Source organism: Anabrus simplex, chromosome 2, assembly GCF_040414725.1.
Source record: "Anabrus simplex isolate iqAnaSimp1 chromosome 2, ASM4041472v1, whole genome shotgun sequence".
NCBI classification, from domain to species: domain Eukaryota; kingdom Metazoa; phylum Arthropoda; class Insecta; order Orthoptera; family Tettigoniidae; genus Anabrus; species Anabrus simplex.
Genome location: NC_090266.1, coordinates 1217872859 through 1217897338, shown reverse-complemented (window position 1 = coordinate 1217897338; position 24480 = coordinate 1217872859). Strand labels below are relative to the sequence as shown.

The 24480-nt window shown below is 41.0% G+C and overlaps 2 protein-coding genes across 10 annotated transcripts in view; one reads left to right on the top strand and one right to left on the bottom strand.

The window, feature by feature from the left end:
• Positions 1-24480, bottom strand: part of DNAlig3 (DNA ligase 3) — a 957513-nt gene that overhangs the window by 528947 nt on the left and 404086 nt on the right. For 6 of the 7 annotated variants that reach the window (XM_067142216.2, XM_067142215.2, XM_067142218.2 and 3 more), the window contains one exon: positions 16888-17207. The exons of the other annotated variant lie outside the window; for it this stretch is intronic. In XM_067142216.2, the coding sequence (XP_066998317.2) occupies positions 16888-17207 (320 nt within the window). The remainder of the gene's footprint in view (positions 1-16887; positions 17208-24480) is intronic. 7 annotated transcript variants of the gene reach the window in all.
• Positions 1-24480, top strand: part of CNMa (CNMamide) — a 428349-nt gene that overhangs the window by 49264 nt on the left and 354605 nt on the right. The window lies entirely within an intron of this gene.

Genomic DNA, 24480 nt, shown 5'->3' with positions numbered 1-24480 from the left:
AAGTTATGAATACCACACTATAAAAACTTCTTGTCTTTTGCGGCAAACCATTCGTCGAGCTATTTTCCAACTTCCTCGAAATTGCTAAAGTGCTGCTCTGCGAGCGCGTGCCCCAGTGATGCGAAGAGGTGATACATGGCGCCAGGTCGGGGCAGTACGGCGGGTGCGGAAGGATGTCCCATGCAAGCGATTTCAAGGTGTCTTTCACTGGTTTTACTGTATGAGACGGCGCACTGTCGTGTAACAAAATCACTTTACCATGTCTTCTGGCCCATTCCGGTCGTCTTTCGATCAACGCGTGATTTAAATTAATCATTTGTTGGCGATAGCGCTGTGCATTAACGGTTTCGCCGCGCTTCAAGAGTTCATAACGCACAATACCGCTCTGGTCTTTCACAATGAAATCACCACATTTAAATTATCGAAACCATGTCTCACATGTTCTAAAGGATGGAGGGTGTTCACTATATGTTTCTACCAGCAAACGATGGCTTTCCACAACCTTTTTCTTTTGAATAAATATGAAAAGCAATGCGTGCCGCCGCAATTGTTCTTTCTCAGTCGACATGATGACTGAACGATATAACACAGACGCTATTGTTTGGCGGATTCAGCTTGTGTGTGTTGGTAGGTTAATGTCATACGAACAAACTGACATTTGTATCAAGTTTATACGCTGCGTACTGTTCGCTCCCGCCATCTCTTAATGAAACCGGAAAAGGCTAACACATAAACCTGGTACGTTCATACGTAAGTTTGCAAAGCGACGCAACCCAGTCTCATTTATGAATGCTGTTGTTCTATCCTCTACCTGAGAAAGTGAATAGGAAGGAAGGAAGGAAGGAAGGAAGGAAGGAAGGAAGGAAGGAAGGAAGGAAGGAAGGAAGGAAGGAAGCGCATTTACTTAAATAAAAATATCATCCAATCTGTATGCTAACGAATATTGCAAAGGGATTTTCTAGAAATCACAAACGGAATTGCATTTCCCAAACAATTCTGGCGAAGTTTTAAAATACAAATGTAAAGATTACAGTTAATTTACACAAGGTTCAAATACTAAAGAAATAAAGCCGCCAATTTCCAGCTCTGTCTTGGAGGATTTCAATCCTGATATTAATTAATGGTTGGCGTCTAATAAAATAAAATGATAGTTACTACTCAATGCGTGAGAAAGTAAATAAGGAGGAGAGCGAAAATAAGTGTAGAATGCATGAGGCTTTGTATGAATTTCGCCTCTGAGCATTGCTGCGTCTCGCTCGCTAGTCTCGGTTCAGTGCCTGACTTTGGTTCGAGGGTCCGGGATGGCGTGCAGTCAGCCTTAGGTGAAATAACTGAGAGGAAAAGTGAGTTAAAATGCACACCAATGGCATCCCAAAAGTGCGTTTCGATGGTTTTCCCCTTCAAACGCAGGAGAAAGGTGGCATATTACACAATGTATAGGCCACAATTGCTTCATTCGCAACCCTAGTCCCATTCAGTTCCAAATACTGTATATGCACCAGTAAAGAGAGCACATCGACATAAAACATCAAACAAAATTTGACACTCCCGAAGTTCACAGTGCTGATGATAAATATGTCCCAAGCTCCGTACAAAAACAACAACAACGGGTAAAAGATAAAAATGAGCCTAACGCGGAGAGCACAGCAGTTAATTAAATTCCAAAATAACATCGTGATCCTACTAGGGAGAATAGAGATTTACCAAAATAGTTCGTATTAAAGAGGGTTGTAAATAATCAAACGCCATGGCACTACGGGTGACGCGCGGTCAGCGTAGGCTGACTGAACCTCAAACCAGCCCTCAGATGCAAGTAAAAATCCCTGACCTGCCCAGAAAAAGAACCCAGGGCCTACGGATATGAGGCAGACTCGCTAACCCTGGACCACGGGGTCGGCAGGGTTATGAGAGCACTACTAAACAAGTGATCCCCGCTGAGCCTCTGCGATCACTTAAGCCGAAGTAAGCAGGAAGAATTGGAGGCTGTGATAAATATTTCACTCAATCAGCTCAGTGTTCATAATAACGCAAATTGGTATGTCGACGGCAATACACACGGTTTTTTGATGATATTTGTGAGTAAGGTATCCAAATGTCACCCTTGGAAATTCATTATGGGCCTTCTTATAGGCCTTAACTAATTCCTCAGAACTCAACAACTTGACTAGCTAGAACACGCAGTAGCGGCGATTAAGGCCTGTTGCGCAACACGTCGTACGCTTGGCGACTGGTCCTGAACGACTTATTGCGTCTTGCCCAGCGTACTATTTGGATTCAAATTCATCACGCGACATCAGCCAATTCGTTGTCGCAACTTGCACGTTGCAGTGCTGCGGAGGATGAATAATTCATTGAAATAGTTCGTGGCCATCCATTTCTGTAGGAGCTGAAGAATCCGGAGTAACTTACAAAAATACAGTAATGAAATAAATGATTTGGGCTGATATCGGCAATATAATTAAAAAAAAAACCAAATAAGCACTTACATGAAAAGAAATACTTTATTGACAGTACATTACATGAAATGATTCATTATTGTTTATTATTATTTCAGGCACAGTAAAACAAAAGAATGTAGACTCTATAAGTAAACATTAGTATCATTATTGTTGAGTATAGTCAATTTGAAACCTGAAACTGTAGATTTGTTAGTTATCGTGTGCTGTTGTTTACATAATATGTTGATCTCACCGCGGCGTGAAGGTTTCACTGAATTCCCATGAAGAGGATTTCCCTACAAAGAATATGATAATGACTATGGGATAATGTGCTCAAAGATCGTCTGAGGCACCAAAGCGAGCAAAATGTGCACTGTTGAAATAATCTGTAAATCTGCTTCTTATCTGAAATCCTTCTGATTTCGCAAAACCCTTTAGGGGTACGTACTCCCCCCCCCCCCCCTACTTCGTGAAGACATTACATTTCAATTCCATTTTATCCGGCTGAATAGGAATGTTATATGTGATTAAAACAAGCAATTTGTACAAGCCTTGTTGTCTTATCAGCTAATTATTTTCTTTAATTATGAACAAAAGTATTAGCATAAGTACGCACAAAATGTCGCGGCTAACCGACCTGCATAGCGCGACAGCAAGTAGTGGACACTTTGCATGTGCTGTGAGGAAGGGTAGCAGGGATTGTTTTTTTTTGGCCTAGGTCATGGACACTTGTGGTATGATTCACCCGCTTACTGTGCGCATTCGTCAGGTTCCATGTGGTTCATACGGAACTGTAAAATTTGCGCCGTGGAGATTCCCCGCCGGGAGTAGAAGTGGTGTGACAGCTGTCTTAAGCAACTGCTACCTGCGCTGCACCGCAGGGACTTGTTTCCAGGTCCAGCGAATGGTGTGAATATCTGTAGTATTGAGATTTTGAAATTAATATATATAAAATGATATTCACTCTATCAATATTGGTTTCTTGCACATTTAAAAGACCTGGATCGTATTTATATCAGTGGGAGAAATGTGGATAACTACGTAGTTTGACTTTATTTACAAACCAAGTGTCGAAACATGGAATCAGCCTTTCATTCTTATGAAGAATATCCACAGCCTGTTTGTAGCTAACTGACACGGTCAGGAATAGAATGAATGAAGAATGAAATACCGCTAAAGGAAGAAAATGCTGCCGAATGCGAGGACTGGCGTGCTTTTCCGGACAAAGATTCATGAATGGCAAATAAAATGAAATGAGAGCGAATTTGTTGAATAAAGAATGACCAGTGAAAACAAAAGAAAAAACTGTCTCGCCTTACGTTTCCCCTGACATGCACCCGTTATGAAGTGATAAGGAGTCAAGAATGAACCATAGCTACTGCCAAGGAAAGGAAATTGTGTGCCCTGGCGAGGCCTGTCGCATTCCCCTGGGTATAAAAGATTAATACATGACAAATTAAATTGCTTCAAACGGTGAGGTGATGTAAAGATGAAGAAATCAGAAATAATATTTTGAAAGCCAGCTTTGTCCAGCATAAACGCTACCTAAAGTGATCGGACATTGAACCCCCGGAGCAGTGATGGGAGGCCTACGTTCCACCATCAGCGTCATGAAGAAGCCTTTCTAATCTTAACAATAACTAACATTTACAAAAGTATTTTAAACATTCGGAACATCGCCATAAAATTTTCAGAATATTAAATTTAACATGTATTACATTGAAATTTAAAGTTTACCGTCGCAAATGTTCATTCGATCAGCGTTGTTTCATTATGTCTTATAGAGACGATCTCCGTTGAATTTAAAACAGCTGCGTAAGTATTACTTGAATGATTTGACATTATTTAGCAATACAGAAAGCGGCCATTCGGCCTTGTCATCCTTATGAAAACTTATTTCGGTATAACCTTTTCAGTATCTTAAAACTAATATTTGCATTGTATATTTACAAAGTAAGCACCGTTAAATGAACGGTTCAGTACTAAATATCTAATCCAGTTGGAGGAAGTAAGACATATTTGTGATGAATTTCTTTACATTACCGCTTTCCAAATAGACCTCCGTTACTCTCAAGATCCTTTGGTCTAATTGCATGTAACATCTTTTTCTTCTTTTGCCCTCAGGATGTTCATTCCTGGCAATCTTCAAATTCGAGCTTTCTGCTTCGGATTTGAGACACAAAATGAGATCTTCAACTCGTGGGTGAGGTCTCCCTAGAATACTGTTAATTTTGTGGTGCCCAGACAAACAAGACCTCTCGCTAATGAGATCCTAGAATGATTAATGACCACGGCGCAACTTTTACTCGGCGCAAGTTTTGCGACACCGTTCATACATGCGCAATGTGCCACGTGATCAAACTCTAGTTTCTCCTATGCTCAAACGAGTCTCATCCGGTCAAGCGAATGATTAGAGGCCTTTGGACCGAAACGACCTCAATCTATTCTCAAACTTTAAATGGGTGAGATCTCCGGCTTGCTTAAAACATTTTTGAAGCCGCGAGATATTTATTTCTTGGATCGGAGTGCCAAGTGGGCCACTTTTGGTAAGCAGAACTGGCGCTGTGAGATGAACCAAACGCTCGAAACTGTCCTATATTGCGGGTATCGGTGTGCTAGCATGAGTCTGTTTTGATTGTGGAAGTTGTGTTGTTGCTCAATAATTACGTGGAATTTGAATACTATTAACCGTAAATTTTACATATGTATAGGTTTAAAGAAGCTATGGAGCCTCTTTCAGTGCCGTAAGAACCTGTTTATTCTTAAAAAGCTTATTTATTTGAGCAATTTACGTGATTATTAGGTTATTGTTCTAGTGTTCTTCATTAAAAGTATTTTTTCTACATTTTCAGTTAACTGTGCAGTATGTGTATAGTTTAATACGATGGGTCGTATGTGCTGTGTGCCTGGATATAAGTCCAATTATAGGGTTAGTCTACAAGTTTCAGTGTTCAGATGTCCGGCTCCATGGCTAAATGGTTAGTGTGCTGGCCTTTGGTCACAGGGGTCCCGGGTTCGATTCCCGGCAGGGTCGGAAATTTTAACCATCATTGATTAATTTCGCTGGCACGGGGCCCATCCTCATCATGACGTGCAGGTCGCCGACGGGTGTCAAATCGAAAGACCTGGCACCTGGCGAGCCGAACTTGTCATGGGACACTCCCGGCACTAAAAGCCATACGTCATTTCATTTCAGTGTTCAGATTTCCGAAAGACCCAGTATTAAAACAAAAATGGGTTAGGTGCATTCACAGGGAAAACTTCGAACCAAATGATAATAGTGTTGTGTGTATTTATCATTTTGATTTTGAAGACATTATACCCAGAGAAGGTGGTGATCCAGTTCGAGTGCCACGCAAAGTTCCAAAGTTAGCTACTGATGTCTATCCTAGCGTTCTCCCCAATCAGCCAACATACCTGTCTACAAAAGTAAGCCAGTCCCGGAAAGACCCGGAATATCGTAAGCAAAAGGCACGATTGAGAGATGAAAATAATTTTCAACAGTGGTGCAAAACTGATATAACTTAACATTTCCAGTGTTTACAACTGAGGTGCGTAAACGAAACCTAACCCCATTTCTTGTAAGTGAAAATGAGGATTATGTTCTCTTTTACAAATTGCAAGAGGATGATGTGCCATCAATTCCGTTGAGTTTTAAAGTGACGAGTTCTTTCGATGTTCAAGTGTACCATAAAAACATCACTATACCCACTCAACAGTTCAGATGGATTTTGGACAGTGAAGGACAGGGACGCTTGAAATGCAACAGATGGAGCAAGTTTGATTCATTGGTAAGTCACCTTGGAAATTTTTCAGATTCTAGTGTTACAGTTAGTGAAAGACTAAGTATGTTAATAAATTTTGTAAAATATGCTCTCAGAGTGGACAGCGACTCCAATAAACTGAAGGTCAATAAAATAAAACTTGCATTAGAGCAACTGAAATTATGTGAAACAAATCAGGTGCGTTATTCCGCAGAATTATTAGTATGAGCTGGAACTATTTCGTGTTCATTCCTTGATGCATATCATTTCCTCAGGTTTACAAATGTGATGACTTTGCCTCACCCTGTGTCCTTGAGGAAATTTTTGACTAAAATAGGTCCGAACTGTCCAGGCATTGGGCCTTCACAGAAAGCATTCTTGCAAGAAAAAGTAAATCATTTAAGGAACATGAAAAAGTAGTAACAGTGATGTTGGATGAGATTTATGTAAATTGTAAGTTCTCGTACAAATCAGGTAGGATTTATGGAGTGGCGGAAAACTGTTCGCAAGTAGACCCAGCAAGTACCACGCAGGTTTTCATGTGCTCTTCCTTATCTTCTGATGTAAGGGATGTGATAGGTCTTTTCCCTGTGAAGAACATGAATACTGACAACCTTTTAAATCTAACTAATGAAGTTATAAAAGTGATGCATGAAGTAGGACTTTAAGTTGTTTGCTTAATATGTGACAATCAAAGGACCAACAGGAAAATGTTTGAACTTTTATGAGGTGGTTCCTTAAAACCATGTATACCTAACCCGTACGATTCATCAAAGAGCATATTTCCTCTGTTTGATTATGTGCATTTACTAAAGTGTATTAAGAACAATAATTGGTTAAATAGACCTGATGAGACCTTTAACATCCCTAATGTTCAGGAAATATTTGATGCGATTGCTGGCATGTCGGATATTACTGACGGTGCAGTTAACTGTGAATACACCACTGTTGCAGCCAGGTTTTCCCATTTCAAGGACTTATTTCATACTAAAAAAGGTATGTTACAGAAGTTGGCACCAAATTTATACAGAAAACCCCTATATCCATCTTTTATAAAGTGAGTATTTTCAATCTAAAGAATATCTCTGCACTGGAAATGCTAAAAAATCAAGGGCTGGAGATTTCAATTGGGACTGTACAGTTTTTGAAACTCATTAGTAAGTAGTGGAATATTTGCAACATCAGCACCCAATGAAAGGGAAATATACTCGACTTGATGATGCCCATCCTATTATTCGGAGATTTCATTTCTAGAGACTTTTAAAATGTTTCTTGATATCTGGCACACATCAGTCACTGATGGCAAACTGACCCAGGGAAGTTATATTGCCTTGACCCACACGCTTGCAGCAATGGTTGAGTTGTGTAGGTACCTCTTCAGTAAATATGATTTTTCATACATACATACATACATACATACATACATACATACATACATACTTCCTGCCAAATGCAAAATGATGGATTGAAAGGAAGGTTTAGTGCTTACAGACGGCTAAGTGGATACACCTACAAAGTATCAGTAGAGCAGATTTTAGAATCTGAGAGGAAACAAAGTACTGGGTATACTGAAACTTAAGTCTGCACAACTTGGAGAGTTTTCTTTAAAATATTTCTCATTGGGCATTAATAAATGTGCAAAGCTGGAAAACGACGTTGAAAACTTAGAAACTTAGGAAACAGCCCTAGGAAATTTTGACAGTATTGCAATTACCCCAGAGACACGCAACGTTTTAGTTTGTATTACAACCTACACTACTTTTAAAGTTACAGAAAGATTAGGTAGTAAATGTTCTGACTGTTTGCAAGCGCTGCAGTCAGAAGAAGAAATGAGTGAACTTTGTGACGAAGATTTGCATATATTCCTACTTTACTCTGGTAAAACGTGGTGGACCGAAGTGCCCCTCACCCATTCTTGTATTTCTGCGTACTCAGATGTTCGGACTGTTCTAGGTTCTGATTAGCGAAATTTATGAACAGAACTATTTAAAATTTGACAGTCAGCAGTATGGCATGAAGCTAAGTGAATGCATAATTAGTGATTGGGATGATGTCTGCAAATGTGGTACCCCATTAAAATATCTTATTAAGAAGTGCATCAAAATTATCTCTACCAGGCGAGTTGGCCGTGCGGTTAGGGTCGCGCAACTGTGAGCTTGCATCCGGGAGATAGTGGGCTCGAGCCACACTGTCGGTAGCCCCGAAGATGGTTTTCCGTGGTTTCCCATTTTCACACCAGGCAAATGCTGGGGTTGTACCTTAATTAAGGCAACGGTCGCTTCTTTCGCACTCTTAGGCCTTTCCTGTCCCATCGTCGCCATAAGACCTATCTGTGTCGGCGCGACGTCAAGCAAATAGCAAAAATTATCTCTAACATTTTTATAAACAATTATATTCAAGTCTTAGAAGAAAACAGTGCTTCTAAAACAGAGCAAGGAAACTAGCAAGCCAAAAATCAAAAAGGAAAGTTGATGACCCTAATGAAATGTAACTGCAGATACGAAAACAGATGAAACTAAGCAGCAAGTAGATGCATGCTCCAGTAATAAGGTGAATATTAAGTTACCTCTATTTTCTGTATTTATTATTATTATTATTATTAAATTATTATTATTATTATTATTGAAATGTTGTAGGAGAAATGCATTTGTTTGCATGTTTTTTTACATAATAGGCTGTGGGTACTTGTGATGTTGCATGGTATTTAATGTAAGGTTAATAGTGCTATTTGTTGACCTATGTATCTTATCTGCAGTCCGGAGTTTCATATGTGAAAATATTTTATGGTGAGTCTGTTTCAACCATTATAAAGTAATTCTCCCACTGATATTACAATTGGATTTACAATAGAATTACGCGATAATGCTACTTTTGGTGTATAATGATTCATATTTTGAGTTAGTTACTTGCATTTCATGGCGATTCGACTTGTGATGTTTCCTTTAGTTAACTAGGAATGAACACGCATAACCTACTCCTCAATCTCTCACGTCGCCCACCGATGTCCGCCATGTTTTTTCTGTGTTACGGGCTGATGTAGTTGGTCTTGGCCAAAGGGTAAGTTTGTCAGGCACATCGCCAAGCCTCGCTGCTCGACGTTAGGCGATGATTAAAGAAACCATCGCCGGCTATCCTGTAACTTGGAATGTGATTGGTTCTTTCAAGGTCACCCTCTCTCCCATTCTATACAGATCTTCTGTGATCACTTGCTATCTGAAACTGTCTTCGAACGAAATGCGATATGGAACCAGCGGCATGCCCATCATCATAAGAGGTTCAAATGGGAAAAATGGAGTGACGAGATGACGACCAGCCAGTGGACATCGTTCTCCGTTTTATGAGGGATAGTGGCCTGTTTTATCGTTTCTAAAGTGAAGTTTCTATTTGTTTTTAATTTTTCTTTTATTGTTAACTACTCCTTTATCGTGTTGACTATGTGTTCATCTTTGTGAATAAAAAAAATGAATTATATATATAATTATATTATATTTATTTGCGAAAATCACAACCTGCAGGTCGTGTCGACCCACTTTCGCCATCTACCCAGAAAGCAAATGACTTGGCGTTCTCCCGTCCAAGCTCTCGGAGAGTTCCAAATTGATCATGTTGCAATCTCCAGGAGAAACAGCCCTGAGATTATGAATGTCAAGGAAAAGAATGGCATCAGTGTGGCCTCAGATCATTATATGTCTCTTATCAAATTCAAACCAATTCCCGCAAACACAAGGAAGACAACCAAACAGATCACACGCTTCGACAATGATAAACTTCGGCAAAGGGTCGAGGAGTTCTAGGAGAAGGCTAGACCAAATGACTGTGACTTTAACAACGCCAAAAGTTTCCTTGTTGAGGCCGCCAAAGACGTTGCAGAAATCAAGAGAAGCAAAAAGCATGCCTGGTGGAATGGTACCTGCGAATCAGTCCTCCAAGAAAGACTCAATGCGTGGAAACAGTACTACTCTACGAAATCAGAAAATGATTGGGAAACCTACAAAACCCAAGGTGCCCAAGCAGCTAGGGTGTTCAGAACTGAGAAACGTAAATACGAAAAAATCTCTCATTGAAAAGATGGAACAAAACTTTAGGAAGAATGAAAGCAGAGAGTATTACAGAGCCTTCAAACGCAAACTCACTGGCTATAAACCACCATCTCTATGCTTTGAGCGAAAGGACGGCACACTGGCGACGTCAAATGAAGAAAATTGCAGCATTCTGGCAGATTACTTCAAGAATTTACTTAATTGCTCTAAACCGCAAAGCGCCATTGAGACCAAGGAACCCTTACTCAGGTACCCAGATTCCAGACCACCCGACAGAGATGACATCAAGCGCCACATTGCCCGTCTCAAAAATAACAAAGCGCAGGGGGAAGACTCAGTAGTAGCAGAACTATGGAAATATGCCCCAGAGGAATCACTTGATATCTTGCAAAAGCAAATAGAAGAAATTTGGAACAAGGAGACCCTACCCGAAGATTGGAAAATAGCTTTGATCCATCCATTACACAAAAAAGGCAGCATGACGAACATCAACAACTACAGAGGAATATCTTTGCTACCCGTGACAAAATTCTATCACTTGCCATCCTGGAGCGTTTGGAAGCACAAGTCGAACATCAAATAGGTGAATACCAAGGAGGGTTCAGAAAAGGTCGCTCAACAGCTGAACAGATCCAAAATCTCAAAACGATCATCAGATATTTTACACTAAGGTTAAAGCAGTATGTGTCTGTCTTTGTGAACTTTAAGAAAGCGTACGACTCCATTGACCGGGAAGTCCTGCTAAACATCTTCAATGAATTTGGAGTTGATTTGAAACTGCTGGCATTAATTAGAGCCACCCTGACTGATACAAAATCCAAGGTGAAATTCCACGGATGTCTCTCGCATTTCGTTGACATCAAAACAGAAGTCCGACAAGGTGATGGGCTATCCCCGATACTCTTCAACTGTGTTCTTGAAAAGATCATCAGAACCTGGCGGGTGAGATTACAGGAAACCAACTACAGTCCATTGAGAATAGGAACCAAATCCAAGGGGATCGCAACAGACTGCTTAGCATTTGCCGATGATATCGCTGTTCTCTCAAACGACATAGAAACCGCTAGAGCTAAAGTTGAAATTTTAAAGGAAACTGCTGAACAAACTGGTTTGCAGATATCGTTTGAGAAAACAGAAGTAATGACTAACATCAAAGAGATTCCATACAAAATACGGGGACATCACCCGAGTAGACAAATTCAAATACCTGGGTGAGATAGTCATGAAAAATGGACTGGACAAAGAAGCACTTCAGGAGCGAGTACGCAAACTGAAAATAGCCTACCATATATCCCGCACAATCTACAACCAAAAATGCCTTTCCCAAAACACCAAGATTCGTCACTATGAAACAGTTCTGAAGCCAGTAGTTCTATATGCAGCCGAAACCCTGTCTCTAAATGCCAACAAAGGACTCCTTGAAGAACTGGAGAAAAGAGAACGCAAAATTGTGAGAGGAATCTTGGGATCAAAGAACAGAAATGGAATCCATCAAAAGAGATCCAACAAGGAAGTCTACAGCAAAATAGAGAAAATTACCGACACAATCAGAAAAAGACGGGCACGATTTTACGGTCATCTGAAAAGAATGGACGGAAGAAAGTTAACTAAAGAAATCTTTCACTCTTTTGATTCAAACCCCAAAACCACAATTCCCTGGTTTAGAAATACCAAAGAAGACCTGCAAATGCTACATATCTCAACTGAAGACGCCCTTAACAGAGATCTCTTCCGCAAGAAAATATTGATGAACGGGCTAAACCGAGACGAGCAACCGAAGAGAAGACACGGTGCCCCTTGGACAGAGGAGCGTAAGCAGGCCCACTCATAAAGAATGAGGGAAATTTGGGCTCTAAAGAAGGCCAAATTCAGTGTCAAATGCAACAAGACTTAACGTGGTCCTTGATGGCCCCAGCGAATTATATATACATATAATTTTACTTCTATGTCAGTGCCTTATTTAATTTTATCACATTTTTTCCTTTTAATTTTAGACGAAAATAAGGCATTGCGAATTAGATCCACTGATTATTTTAAATTCATAATAATTTTGCTCATCACTGTCATATTTCCAATCCTGTCCGGCTCCATAGCTAAATGGTTAGCGTGCTGGCCTTTGATCACAGGGGTCCCGGGTTCGATTCCCGGCAGTGTTGGGAATTTTAACCATAATTGGCTAATTCCCCTGGTATGGAGACTGGGTGTATGTGCCGTCTTCATCATCATCATTTCATTCTCATCACGAAGGGTAGGTCACCTACGGACGTCAATTCAAAAACTTGCACGAGCTGGCTAAAGACAGCAGCGAGGTGCTAGGGCGAGCATCCATGTGCCAGCAGCGTGATGGCGGTACTTCTGCAGGCTAAAAGCTCCATGGCGAGCAGCCTGGCTACAGCCAGCAGCTGGCTCTCACGGCATCCGGTGTTTCCACACGGCTACGGCCGTTGGCAGAATTACAATGGGGCTGGATAATATCGCACAAGCACAACAAACAGTTATGCATGGGGCTGCCTTGGCAAATGTCGAGCCATTGCTGGAGTACATCGAGGGCCACGATGATGCTTTAAACCCCCGAAATAACTTGTTTTGAGAAACTTGAGAAGCAAAATAAAGAAGAGGTGTTTCTTGGCACAAAAGCAGAAAACTATGACTGATTATTTTCAGAAACAGTAAAGAGCTGTTTATTTTTCCATTTATAAATTGTGCTACGCAACATAGTTCCTGTTAGGTACGTAAATGAGCGAATGATGTGGGTAGATTTGGCAGTTGGAGGAATTGGACGAGAGTTGTCTCTGTGTATTCACCATGTGAGGGTGCAGATGAGGATGAAGTTGACAAGTTTTATGAAGCATCAAGTGACATCGTAGTCAGGGTCAACAGTAAGGATAGGATAGTGCTAATGGGCGATTTCAATGCAAGAGTTGGGAAAAGAACTGAAGGATACGAAAGGGTGATTGGTAAACGTAGGGAAGATACGAAAGCTAACAGGAATGGAAAGTGTTTGCTGGACTTCTGTGCTAGTATGAGTTTAGCAGTTACGAATATATTTTTCAAGCATGCGACTATTCACCGCTGCCTATGGGAGGGTAAAGGTACCAAATTCATAATAGACTAAATCTTAACCGACTTCGAATTTAGGAAATCTGTTAGGAATGTACGGGTTTTTCGATGAAACGGACCACTATCTGATCTGTAGTGAAGTAAGCATCTCCAGGCCAGCATGGAGAAAGTGAGATCTGTTTGCAAAGGAATAAGGGTAGAAAATCTCCAGGACGAGGAAATTAGACAGAAATACATGGATATGATAAGTGAGAAGTTCCGAACACTGGACAGTAAGCAGGTTCAGAATATAGAAAGAGAAAGTGTGGCAAAAAAGGGATGCTATAGTAGAAACAGCAAGGGAATGCCTAGGAAAAACTGTGTGTAAAGATGGAAAAAAGCTAACATCTTGGTGGAAAGATGAGGCGAGAGCAGCTTGTGAACGTAAAAAGAAGGCGTATCAGAAATGGCTGCAAACAAGGGCTTATGTAAACAGGAAATTAGACCTGAAATGGTGAAGTATAGTGGAAAGGCAGGGATGAAATGGTTTCATAGAGTAGTAAGATTGGCATGGAGTGTTGGTAAGGTACCTTCCGACTGAAAAAAAGCAGTAACTACACCTATCTATAAGCAAGGGAACAAGAAGGATTGCAACAACTATCGAGGTATCTCGTTGATTAGTATACCAGGCAAAGTATTCACTGGCATCTTGGAAGGGAGGGCGCGATCAGTGGTTGAGAGGAAGTTGGATGAAAACCAGTAAGGTTTCAGACCACAGAGAGGCTGTTAGGATCAGATTTTCAGTATGCGCCAGTTAATTGAAGAATGCTACGAGAGGAATAGGCAGTTGTGTTTATGTTTCGTAGATCTAGAGAGAGCATATGACAGGGTACCGAGGGAAAATATGTTCGCCATACTGGGAGACTATGGAATTAAAGGTAGATTATAAAAATCAATCAAAGGCATTTATGCTGACATTTGGGCTTCAGTGAGAATTGATGGTAGAATGAGTTCTTGGTTCAGGGTACTTACAGGGGTTAGACAAGGTTGTAATCTTTCATCTTTGTTGTTCGTAGTTTACATGGACCATTTGCTGTAAAGTATAAAGTGGCAGGGAGGGATTCAGTTATGTGGAAATGTAGTAATCAGTCTGGCCTATGCTGACGACCTGGTCTTAATGGCAGATTGCACCGAAAGCCTGCAGTCTAATATCTTGGAACTTGAAAATAAGTACAATGAGTATGTTATGAAAATCAGCCTTTCGAGGACTAAATTGATGCCAGTAGGTAAGAAATCGAAGAAAATTGTATGTCAGACTGGTGAAAGAAAGCTGGAATAGGTATATGATTTCAAGTATTTAGGATGCGTGTTCTCCCAGGATAGTAATAAAGTAAGTGAGATTGAATCAAGGTGCAGTAAAGCTAATGCCGTGAGCTCGCAGTTGCGATCAACACTATTATGTGAGAAGGAAGTCAGCTCCCGAACGAATCTATCTTTATATCGGTCTGTTATCAGACCAACTTTGATTTACGGGAGCGAAAGTTGGGTGGACTCAGTGTATCTTATTCATAAGTTAGAAGTAATAGACATGAAAGTAGCGAGAATGTTTGCTGGTACAAACAGGTGGAAACAATGGCAGGAGGGACCTCGAAATGATGAGATAAAGACCAAGTTAGGAATGAACTCGGTGGATGAAGCTTACGCATAAACCGACTTCAGTGTTGGTGTCATGTGAGGCGAATGGAGGAGGATAGGTTACCTAGGAGAATAGTGGACTCTGTTATGGAGGGTAAGAGAAGTCAGGGAGACCAAGACGACGATGGTTAGACTCAGTTTCTAACGATTTAAAAATAAGAGGTATAAAACTAAATGAGGCCACAGCACTAGTTGTAAATAGAGGGTTGTTGCAACATGTAGTATATTCGCAGAGGCTTGCAGTCTGAACGCTGAAAGGCATAATGGTCTATAATGATGTATGTATGTAAATGAAATTGTGCTTAGTGCTACTTTTACTGCAACGTATTGGGTAAGTTAACAATACAGTGGTATCATTTTAACTGTACTTTCAGTGCGCCTGTTCTATTTTTAACTTTTTGCGGGTTAACCGCAATATTACTTACCCGGGATGACTTACCCCTACATTATCCCGATTAATTGAGAGTTGAGTATACAACTGCCTTACCAACGTAGTGCAAGAATGAACCATAATGGCGGGCCTAGAGAGCCCTAGTAGCTATGGCAGTCTCTTTAGTGTCTGTTTGTTAGTCAAATGATTTTTAATTGTATAATCACACAGTACTTCTATTTAATTGTAATACATGTATAATAATGTTCCTGACCGAGCTCGCTTATGTGCGGCCAGTAACAAGTATTCCGAATATAGTGGGTTCGAATCCCACTGTCGGCAGCCCTGAAGATGGTTTTCCGTGGTTTCCTGTTTTAATTAGGGCACGGCCACTTCCTTTCTACTCCTAGCCCTTTCCTGTCCCTTCGTCGCCATAATACCTCACTGTGTCGGTCCGAAGTAAAGAAACTTGTAAAAAAAGTAATAAAATGTTCCTTTGATGAAAGTTGAATCATAATATTAAAAAAATTATCGCACTTAATTTCGTATACTGTCAACCTTTACCTCTCTGACGAAATTCGCTCATGGAGCGTAAAAACTCACCATTTTGTTGTTTTGTTTTCAGTTTTCACACACATACACACACACACTTGATAACACAACTCTAGATCATTAAATTAGCAATAACAATTTACTGCCCTGAGGAGAAGCAGGATGATATTTTGTCAGCTGAAAATTCTCCCTATCATTGTTATGGAATGAAATCTGGGGACAGTGGGTCAGAATTTGTGAGCGTCAGAATATTTAAGTCTTAATTTAAGAGGAATAATTCCGAACGAAATTCCAACACTGCAGCATCTCATAAACCTATTAGACCTGCAACAGACGTTAATATTTATTTACTCATTTATTTAGGAGCATAAATCCGATGTAGTCCGATATATTCTTATAGAACATCGTATCTCAATTATCAGGACCGCAGACAACGCTACTAAGCTGCTGTCCATGACTCACAAGGAATTATTATTATTATTATTATTATTATTATTATTATTATTATTGATGCTTCTTAATGTAAGGAGTTTGAAACAGTATGTCCAAAACCCACATAGGCGTACTTAATGTGGGTAAAATCTAATAACCTATCTCGATGTGGTGTCTATTATAGTACTAAAATAGCAAATGAAAATAAGTGTATATTGTAAGCAATTAGTACCAACAATTATCACCAAGTCTATAGGAGCATGACAAGTCAGAATATTACATAGAGAATGATTGAATGCATGACTTTATAGAGAACAAGTTAAAACGTAGGCCTACATTATTTCGTGAAAAGTCCACGGTATTCTCCGAGAATCAGGTTGAGCTTGCCTTGTAACGTAGCCTACTGGGATTGTAATTAGGCAAAAAAAAAAACTCGCCACACCACAATATTTTTTAATTAGTGCATTAACTGCGTGCACGTCCTTCATCATTAGCAGAGATGTGCGCTGGACAGCAGAGTGAAATACTACAGGAAGAGAGGTGACAATAGCCCATACCTGCTCCGACATTCGGCAGGAATTTCAAGATAGCCTCCTTATCTTCTTCCTCCAGGTTATCCCAGCCCTCAATATCATCTGGCGAGTTGATGCGGGCTGTTGTCGCACGTTGACGGGAAAAGACGTCGAAAAGACACTCAACGTGATGCCAAAGCTTCATTGGTCCGGGTCCAAATGGATTGTAGCCTGCCTTGGCCAATCGTAGTTTTCCTGTCTCTAGTTTCTGCTTACATTTCTTACAAGTGGCGCGTCCGGTTTTAGCACGTTCAGCAAAGAACTTCTTCTCGTCACCTGTTGATTCTTCATCAGACATCTTAAATCTAGAAAAAGAAAATAAACCTCCAATGTAGTTACCATGAGATCTGGAAATAGGATAAGACAAGCGTGCTAAAAGAAGAGGAAGAAGAAGAATAAGAGGAAGAAGAAGAATTGCATGTACAATAGTAGATACGTAGAATTAATCACAGGCATGAAAAAAATGTCCAAAGCTTATACTGAAAAATAAAATGTAAGAATAGCTTGTGACACCTCGTGTCAATCGTTTTTCAAGGTAACGAGCAAGCTGTCGCGAATTTAGCCGAACGTTCCCAAGAATCTTTTTTTTTTTTTTTTTTTTTGTTATTTGCTTTACGTCGCACCGACACAGATGAGTCTTATGGCGACGATGGGAGAGTAAAGGCCTAGGAATTGGAAGGAAGCGGCCGTGGCCTTAATTAAGGTACAGCCCCAGCATTTGCCTGGTCTGAAAATGGGAAACCACGGAAAACCATCTTCAGGGCTGCCGACAGTGGGGCTCGAACCCACTATCTCCCGATTACTGGATACTGGCCGCACTTAAGCGACTGCAGCTATCGAGCTCGGTTTCCCAAGAATCAACTCTTCAGAAATCCATTCGCAGGGGAAAGTTCCAATTACTGAGAACTACTTCACGAGTTTGGGATAGTAAAGTTTTTTAGTATGTACTGTACATGTCGGTGCTCATCTTTAATTCCTAAACATTGAGATAAAAACACAGCACATTACATTCCAAGCACCACGACCATGCAATCTCGGATACGTACCGCGAGAGAACAGAGACGTCACGGTAGAGTGATTCGATCAACTTTCAAAAACCAATCTGGGATTATTTCCACATTTTATTTATTTTAAAAATCTCCAGATAGTAACATTTTTCAGGTCCCGAGGTTCTTTCCTCATTTCTACCTCCGCTTCATACACATACAGACAAAATAACCCAAGTTTAAAATAAAGATTTCATATAAACAGTAAATCCACTGAGCTAATGACCCAACGACCGTGGCACGTAAATAAATAATAATAATAATAATAATAATAATAATAATAATAATAATAATAATAATAATAATCATAATAATAATAATCATACTTAGGCGTACCTTTCACAGAATTCAAACTCCTGAACTACGAGTTAGGAGATGCGGTTTACACCAAAATATTCCCAATCGTCTGAATAATGCAGGAAAAAACAATTTCTTAGAAAGTCAGCGAAATTACTTACTTTGGGTATAAAATGTACCCCGTGCGCATATACACTGCTGTTTGTAGAAAGTGAAACACTCAGAAGCAATGGTCTGAAACACGGAAAATCAGAGGACGTTTAGAACGGTGGGACCATAATAAGTGATTTAAATTGCAGAGAGATGGCGTGCACGTAGGCCCAGTAGTGCCCTTCTGTGTGTGACCAGCCAGGGCAGTATTTCGCAACGCTGTCAGTCCGGAGCCGTCATACGAAGTGGAAACGTGTACCTCTGTGCCACTATGCCTCGCCGACATCACAGGAGGGAATATCAGCGTGTCAGTGCGTTCGAACGGGGCAGAATGATAGGGCTCCGGGAGATGGGTCTGTCGTTCCGTGACATTGCGGCTCGTACAGGGTACGCTGCTTCAACAGTGAGACGTATGTGGAACCAGTGGAGAGAAGAGAGCCGTACACAACGCCGACAGGGTACTGGACGACACAATGTGACAACAGCGCGAGATGACCGCCATCTTGTCCGCCGGGCAGAACAGCTTCGTCCACGGTGTTGGCTCGACGTTGGAGCACTGCAACGGGTGTGGGGATGTCTGCATCGACGGTTCGACTCCGTCTTCTGAGGGCCGGAATGGTGGCACGCATGCCATTGCGCCGGTTTCCATTGACCAGCAACCACCAACGACTTAGACTGTAATGGGCACGTGAACACCGACACTGGCGTCCTGAGTGGCAAAATGTAGTGTTTTCGGACGAGTTCCGCTTCAACGTGTCCTACAGTGATGGCCGCATACGCGTTAGACGCCGCCGTGGTGAATGCCATCAGGCAGACTGTACTGTTGAGCGGCACAGCGGACAAACTCCAAGTGGGATGGTTTGGGGCGCAATTGCCTATAACATGCGATCTCGCCTTCTACGTCTTGAGGGCAAAGTGCACAGCTACCGCTACATCAGAGAGGTTTTACACCCCGAGGCACTGCCCCTCTTGCAGGCCGTTCTAGACGCCATATTCCAGCAGGACAATGCCCGGCCGCATGTGGCGAGGAATGTGCAAGCTTTCTTCGAAGAACGACGGATACCACTGCTTCCCTGGCCTGCCCGTTCGCCGGATATGTCACCCATTGAACATGTCTGTGATATGGTCGGTCGGCACCTTGTTCGTTCAGGTCCTCCTGCAGCCACTGTTGATGATTTATGGACGCGCCTACAACACGCGTGGCAGAGTATTCCCCAGCAGCATATTCAAGCGCTCTTTGATTCCATGCCACGACGTCTAGCGGCTCTGAATGCAGCGCGTGGTGACGCTACGCCGTACTGAATTTCCACGGTCACCGTACATGTACAGTTCTGTAATTATAATCATTTGTGTCTTGTCATGTCCCTAATATGTGGAATAAATTGCATTGTGATCACAGCTCTCAGTCTTGGTGTTTCACTTTCAACAAACAGCAGTGTATTTCTCTGATCGCCGTCACTGAAATATGACGGCCGTAAAATCGAGGGCAACTAAGTCATCTAAATGTTTAAAATGGACTTTCTGTGCGGACATTTTTAATATTACCCGGGAACTTCATTTTTGTGCCCAATACGACAAATAATGACGTACGTCGGGTCAGCTCGCCTCCAACGGCAACACGGGAAAAGGATTGGGTGGATTTTAATAAAACTTGGTTAGTCTATTTTTAAGTTTAGAATAAGAGTGGGCAGGACCTTAGCTGTAAGTTGTTAAAATAATTCAGAGGAGGGGGTGGGGTCTACAGAGTCTTTTTCCGGTGAGTTTACATTTTAAAAATTTCTCATGACAATTTATTTAGAACATCGTTTGCAATCTTTTTGTTCTATACATTTTACCCGTGGCGGTCGTGAGAAAGCCGACAACTAACTCTATGTAGGTCATCCCAGCTACGTGCGCTTTTTTCAATATGAATCTGATACTTAATTTTATACCAGAAGGAAGATATCAAATAAAGAGCAGTAACAGTGAAAAAAGATACTGTAAAGGGACACTGAGAGCTTAGGAAGCCTACACGGAGCAGTGTTGCCAACCGTAGTGGAATTTGACAGTCATGGAGACAAAGCGGCGAAATGTTAACTTGTAGCAAACGTAGCACTGGATCTGTAGTATGGCTTAGGTCTCTTCTCCATAGTTTTTCCCTAAAGCGTAAGATTGGCCCCCACTCATGTTATTACTAGACATCACAAGGTCACGGACAGGTATGGCAAACCTTTACCGACTAGAGTACCAATAAGGTCGTGTTTATTAATTTTTACTGTTTAGTGTGTCATGGGTTATTCTCCTAAAAATCATCATGAAGCTCCTCATTTGACTTCATTTAGGTATATTGCATTACATAGAAATCCATTCCATCTTATTTTGCAAACATCACTAAAAATTACATTTTTTTAAAGAGGTCGGTTTTCACACGGCATATTATAGCTTTAACCTAGCAAAATTGGTAAAAAAATTGTCCATACAATAAATTGATACATTGATTAAATTTTCAACAAGCTTTCACAGTCGAGTGGATAACGTAACGGACTTTCGCCCGGAGTTCCCTGTCATGGAACTTCCTTTTCTCGTCGTTTTTTTCTTTTTCTTTTTTAGGACAAATTAGTGTTCCATTTTAAATTAAATTGCACGTTTTCTAAATTTTAATATTTGATGTTTCTTGGAATGTAGTGCAATTTCAATAAGGGCGTAGCGGAATTATGACTTCATGGTTAGCAACACTAACAGGGAGAGGCATGGCAGCTCATATGTTCTCAAGCTATCTTCCGCAGACAGAACCACTGTGGTACAGTGCGCTAGCGTGGTTTAGCAGTATTGCACTAGGATTTCAGTATCGCGTTAGCTGTCAACGAAAAAGTCAAGGGAACTATTTTTATGCTCGATATACTGTCGTATGTGGAATTACATTTTCAACAAGCTTTCACAGTGGAGTGGACAACGTAACGGACTTTCGCCCGGAGTTCCCTGTCAAGGAACTTTGTTTTCTCGTCGTTTTCTTTTTTTCGTTTTATCTAGGAGTATTAATAAATGCTTACATTTCCTCAGTGCCATGCAAGTCAGATGTGATATGGCTTTCTTTCTGTGTATACCGCCTAGATGTAGAAACAACAGCCCATGGTACTTCTATTACAGATTATTTTCATCATTTAAAGGCAATCATCATCCATATCATTCGTCTTTTAAGACTATCAACCCAGAGGCCGGTTGGCAGCCGTTCTAAATTGTTCGCGATCACAAAATAGCGCGAATTGCACCTATATGCAATTCCCATGGAATCGTCCTTAAAAATCGACTGGCGGCAGCAACTGAAGCAAGGACTCTAAAAGACATATTTGACATAGAGCAATTTACTGTACCCGGGAATATTAGTTGCGATATTCTGTTGCATCGGAGAACCAGAAAACGATCCCGAACTTTAGGAATAACACAGAGATATACGTAGATATTCTGAAGAAGTGGTCCACAACATTCACTTACAGAAATCAATGACCATCGTAAGCCTTCAGGGTTAGATCTAAGAAATGTAATAATCCAGATATAACGCTGCAGGCGTACAATCTGGGAATGCAAGGAAAACAACACATACACGAGCTACGGCCACTAGTGACTGAAATTAACTTAATGGAGAAAACTAATGACTGCTACTCTTGTCCTTGATGCCATGTATGAAAACGAAACACATACATTAAAACAGAAGTGTTCTTTTCAGATGGATCAGTAGGTACGGAAGGTACAACTGCATCGTGTCATCAGATGAAGCGACTTCAGTGACGACTACACTTTTTTCTGGAGGATGAACTGCTCATTCTGCTTTCAAAGTAAATCTGCAACGTAATGGCAAACACAAGTGAAGCAAAAGCCCCCTTAAATAGAAAATTAATAGTGTGGGATGTAGCTCCAATGATGCACGAGCATGCACTCTTAGCTGCAGACAGACTTCACATGTAGTGGTAAAATATCAGTGTGTGGGAGTTTCCATCAAATTGTACTGCAACAATGAAAGGTTCACGTTCTGCGGCTGCCGTCAGCTCCTTGAATCGGTAGAAACTTTGGAACAAATTTAATGTACTGAAACTCATTGGGAATATATGCGCGCTCCATCCTGAGATAGAATTTTCAACGTCGTATTTTGAAATGGAAGAAAGCAGGATTAGAATGACGATTAAGGTACCTGAAAAATGCTACTCACAAATCCTAGACCCAATTGAATAACTTCACTACTGTCGTCGCTCAGCCAGTTTAAAAGAAGAACGATTTTTTTACTGTTGCAAATGAAGAATTAATTGAAATTAACAACTGCGTCTTCCAAGGTTTACCTGGGATGAAAGTGTAGACCGTGTAGATCAACTTGCTTACCTTGAACAATTTCTTAACAGTCTAACACCAACCGGCATTTATTTTATTTATTTAGCTTATGGTACAAGTGAAGTCGCGCACAAATTAAGTAACATGTGAAAGCAACAAATAATTTACAAAAGAGAATAAATATAAAAGGTCAAGGTAAAACAAAGTAGAAATCGAGAGAGATATGCACAATACAGGAAAATAGAAGGAAAAGTACCAAAGTACTAACATGATGTAAAATTTAAAAAAAACATAATTAAGAAAAGAAAATGAAAACTAAACTAGGATGTCCAGTTGTTGCAACCATTGAATAGCTGTTGTTGAAGCTGTCAAGAGGGCATCCGTAGTTCAGCGGAAGGCTGTATGTGGGCATCTGAAGGTGATGTGTCGCATTGTCTGGAATTCTTCACCACAGTCACAGATTGGAGAGGGTCGCAAGCCCCAAGAATGCATCGCAGAGCCGTTTCTTCCTGTTTAGTGTGACCCATACACTCCGTGGGAGACGAGATCCGGGTGGGGGCTGATCAGGGTCAAAGATCGATCTCCATTCGTCAGGGGTCTCAGCAGCCCATTCTTCATTCCACGTTCGCAGTCCACAGGGCTTTCTTTTCATCAGTTTTACAGCCAACAGCAGGGTAGGGTGTCTGTATTTCAGTCGGGTTGAAGCGATTCTTTGGATGTCTTGATGAATTGGAAGTGATTTATTGGCCTGTATTTTACTTGCTCCTCGGATGAGATTGTTCATGCGGCGTAGATCTGGAGGAAGGATGGTGCTAAGGACTGGAAGCCAGTGCAGTGGGATTGTTTTGATGACACCACTGATAATACGCATTGTCTGATTCAGGACGGTGTCAATTTTCTTGGTGTGGGAGCTATTCAGCCAGACGGATGATCAGTATTCAGCTCTTGTATAAACCAAACTTACGGCAGAAGTACTTAAAGTTCCCGCTATATCCCGATGTGCTGCCAGATAACTTGGATAAGATGTTTCTTGTACTTAGTTTGGCTGCAATGTTAGATAGATGTTTATTGTCTAACAGTGTCCGGTCCAGTGTCACACCGAGATATTTTCGGTTTGGGTTGTACGGTAAAATAATGTCAGGGAGAGTCACTTTCAAGGTGGTATGAACCAATATGTTACCCAGATGAAAGCAAGACGTTTCTGTTTTGGTTGTGCTAGGTGTCAGGAGCCACTTTTGAAATAAATTTGTCAGTAAGCAGAGATCTTTCGTTAGCGTGTCCTCAAGGCTGTGGAATGTTGTTTGTTGCGTGGCTATGCAAATGTCATCGGCATAGGCAATTTGTCTTGATACCGTTTCTGGGATGTCTGCGAGATAAACAATCAATAACAAGGGGGCTAATATGGAACCTTGCGGGAGTCAATTATTTAGTCTTCTGGGTTTGCTCAGGGTGTAGTTTATGACCACTTGAATTATTCTATCTGAAAGCATACGATTGATAAGATTTGTAGTGTTTTCACACTGTAAGGTTTTCAGAAGTTTATATATTAACCCATCACTCCATACAGTGTCAAAAATAGCCGTGAGATCTGTGAACAGCGCACTGGTCTCTAGCTTGTCGTCAAATCCAACTTCATGAATTTCGTCAGAGCAAGTACTTGGTCTTCGCAACTTCGTCCCCATCTAAAGCCAGCTGTTCTGCGGGGAGGACCTTGAAGATGGCTGGGCTGATTCTGTTGTAGATCAGCCTTTCCACTAGCTTGTAGGTTGAGCTTAATAATGCTATG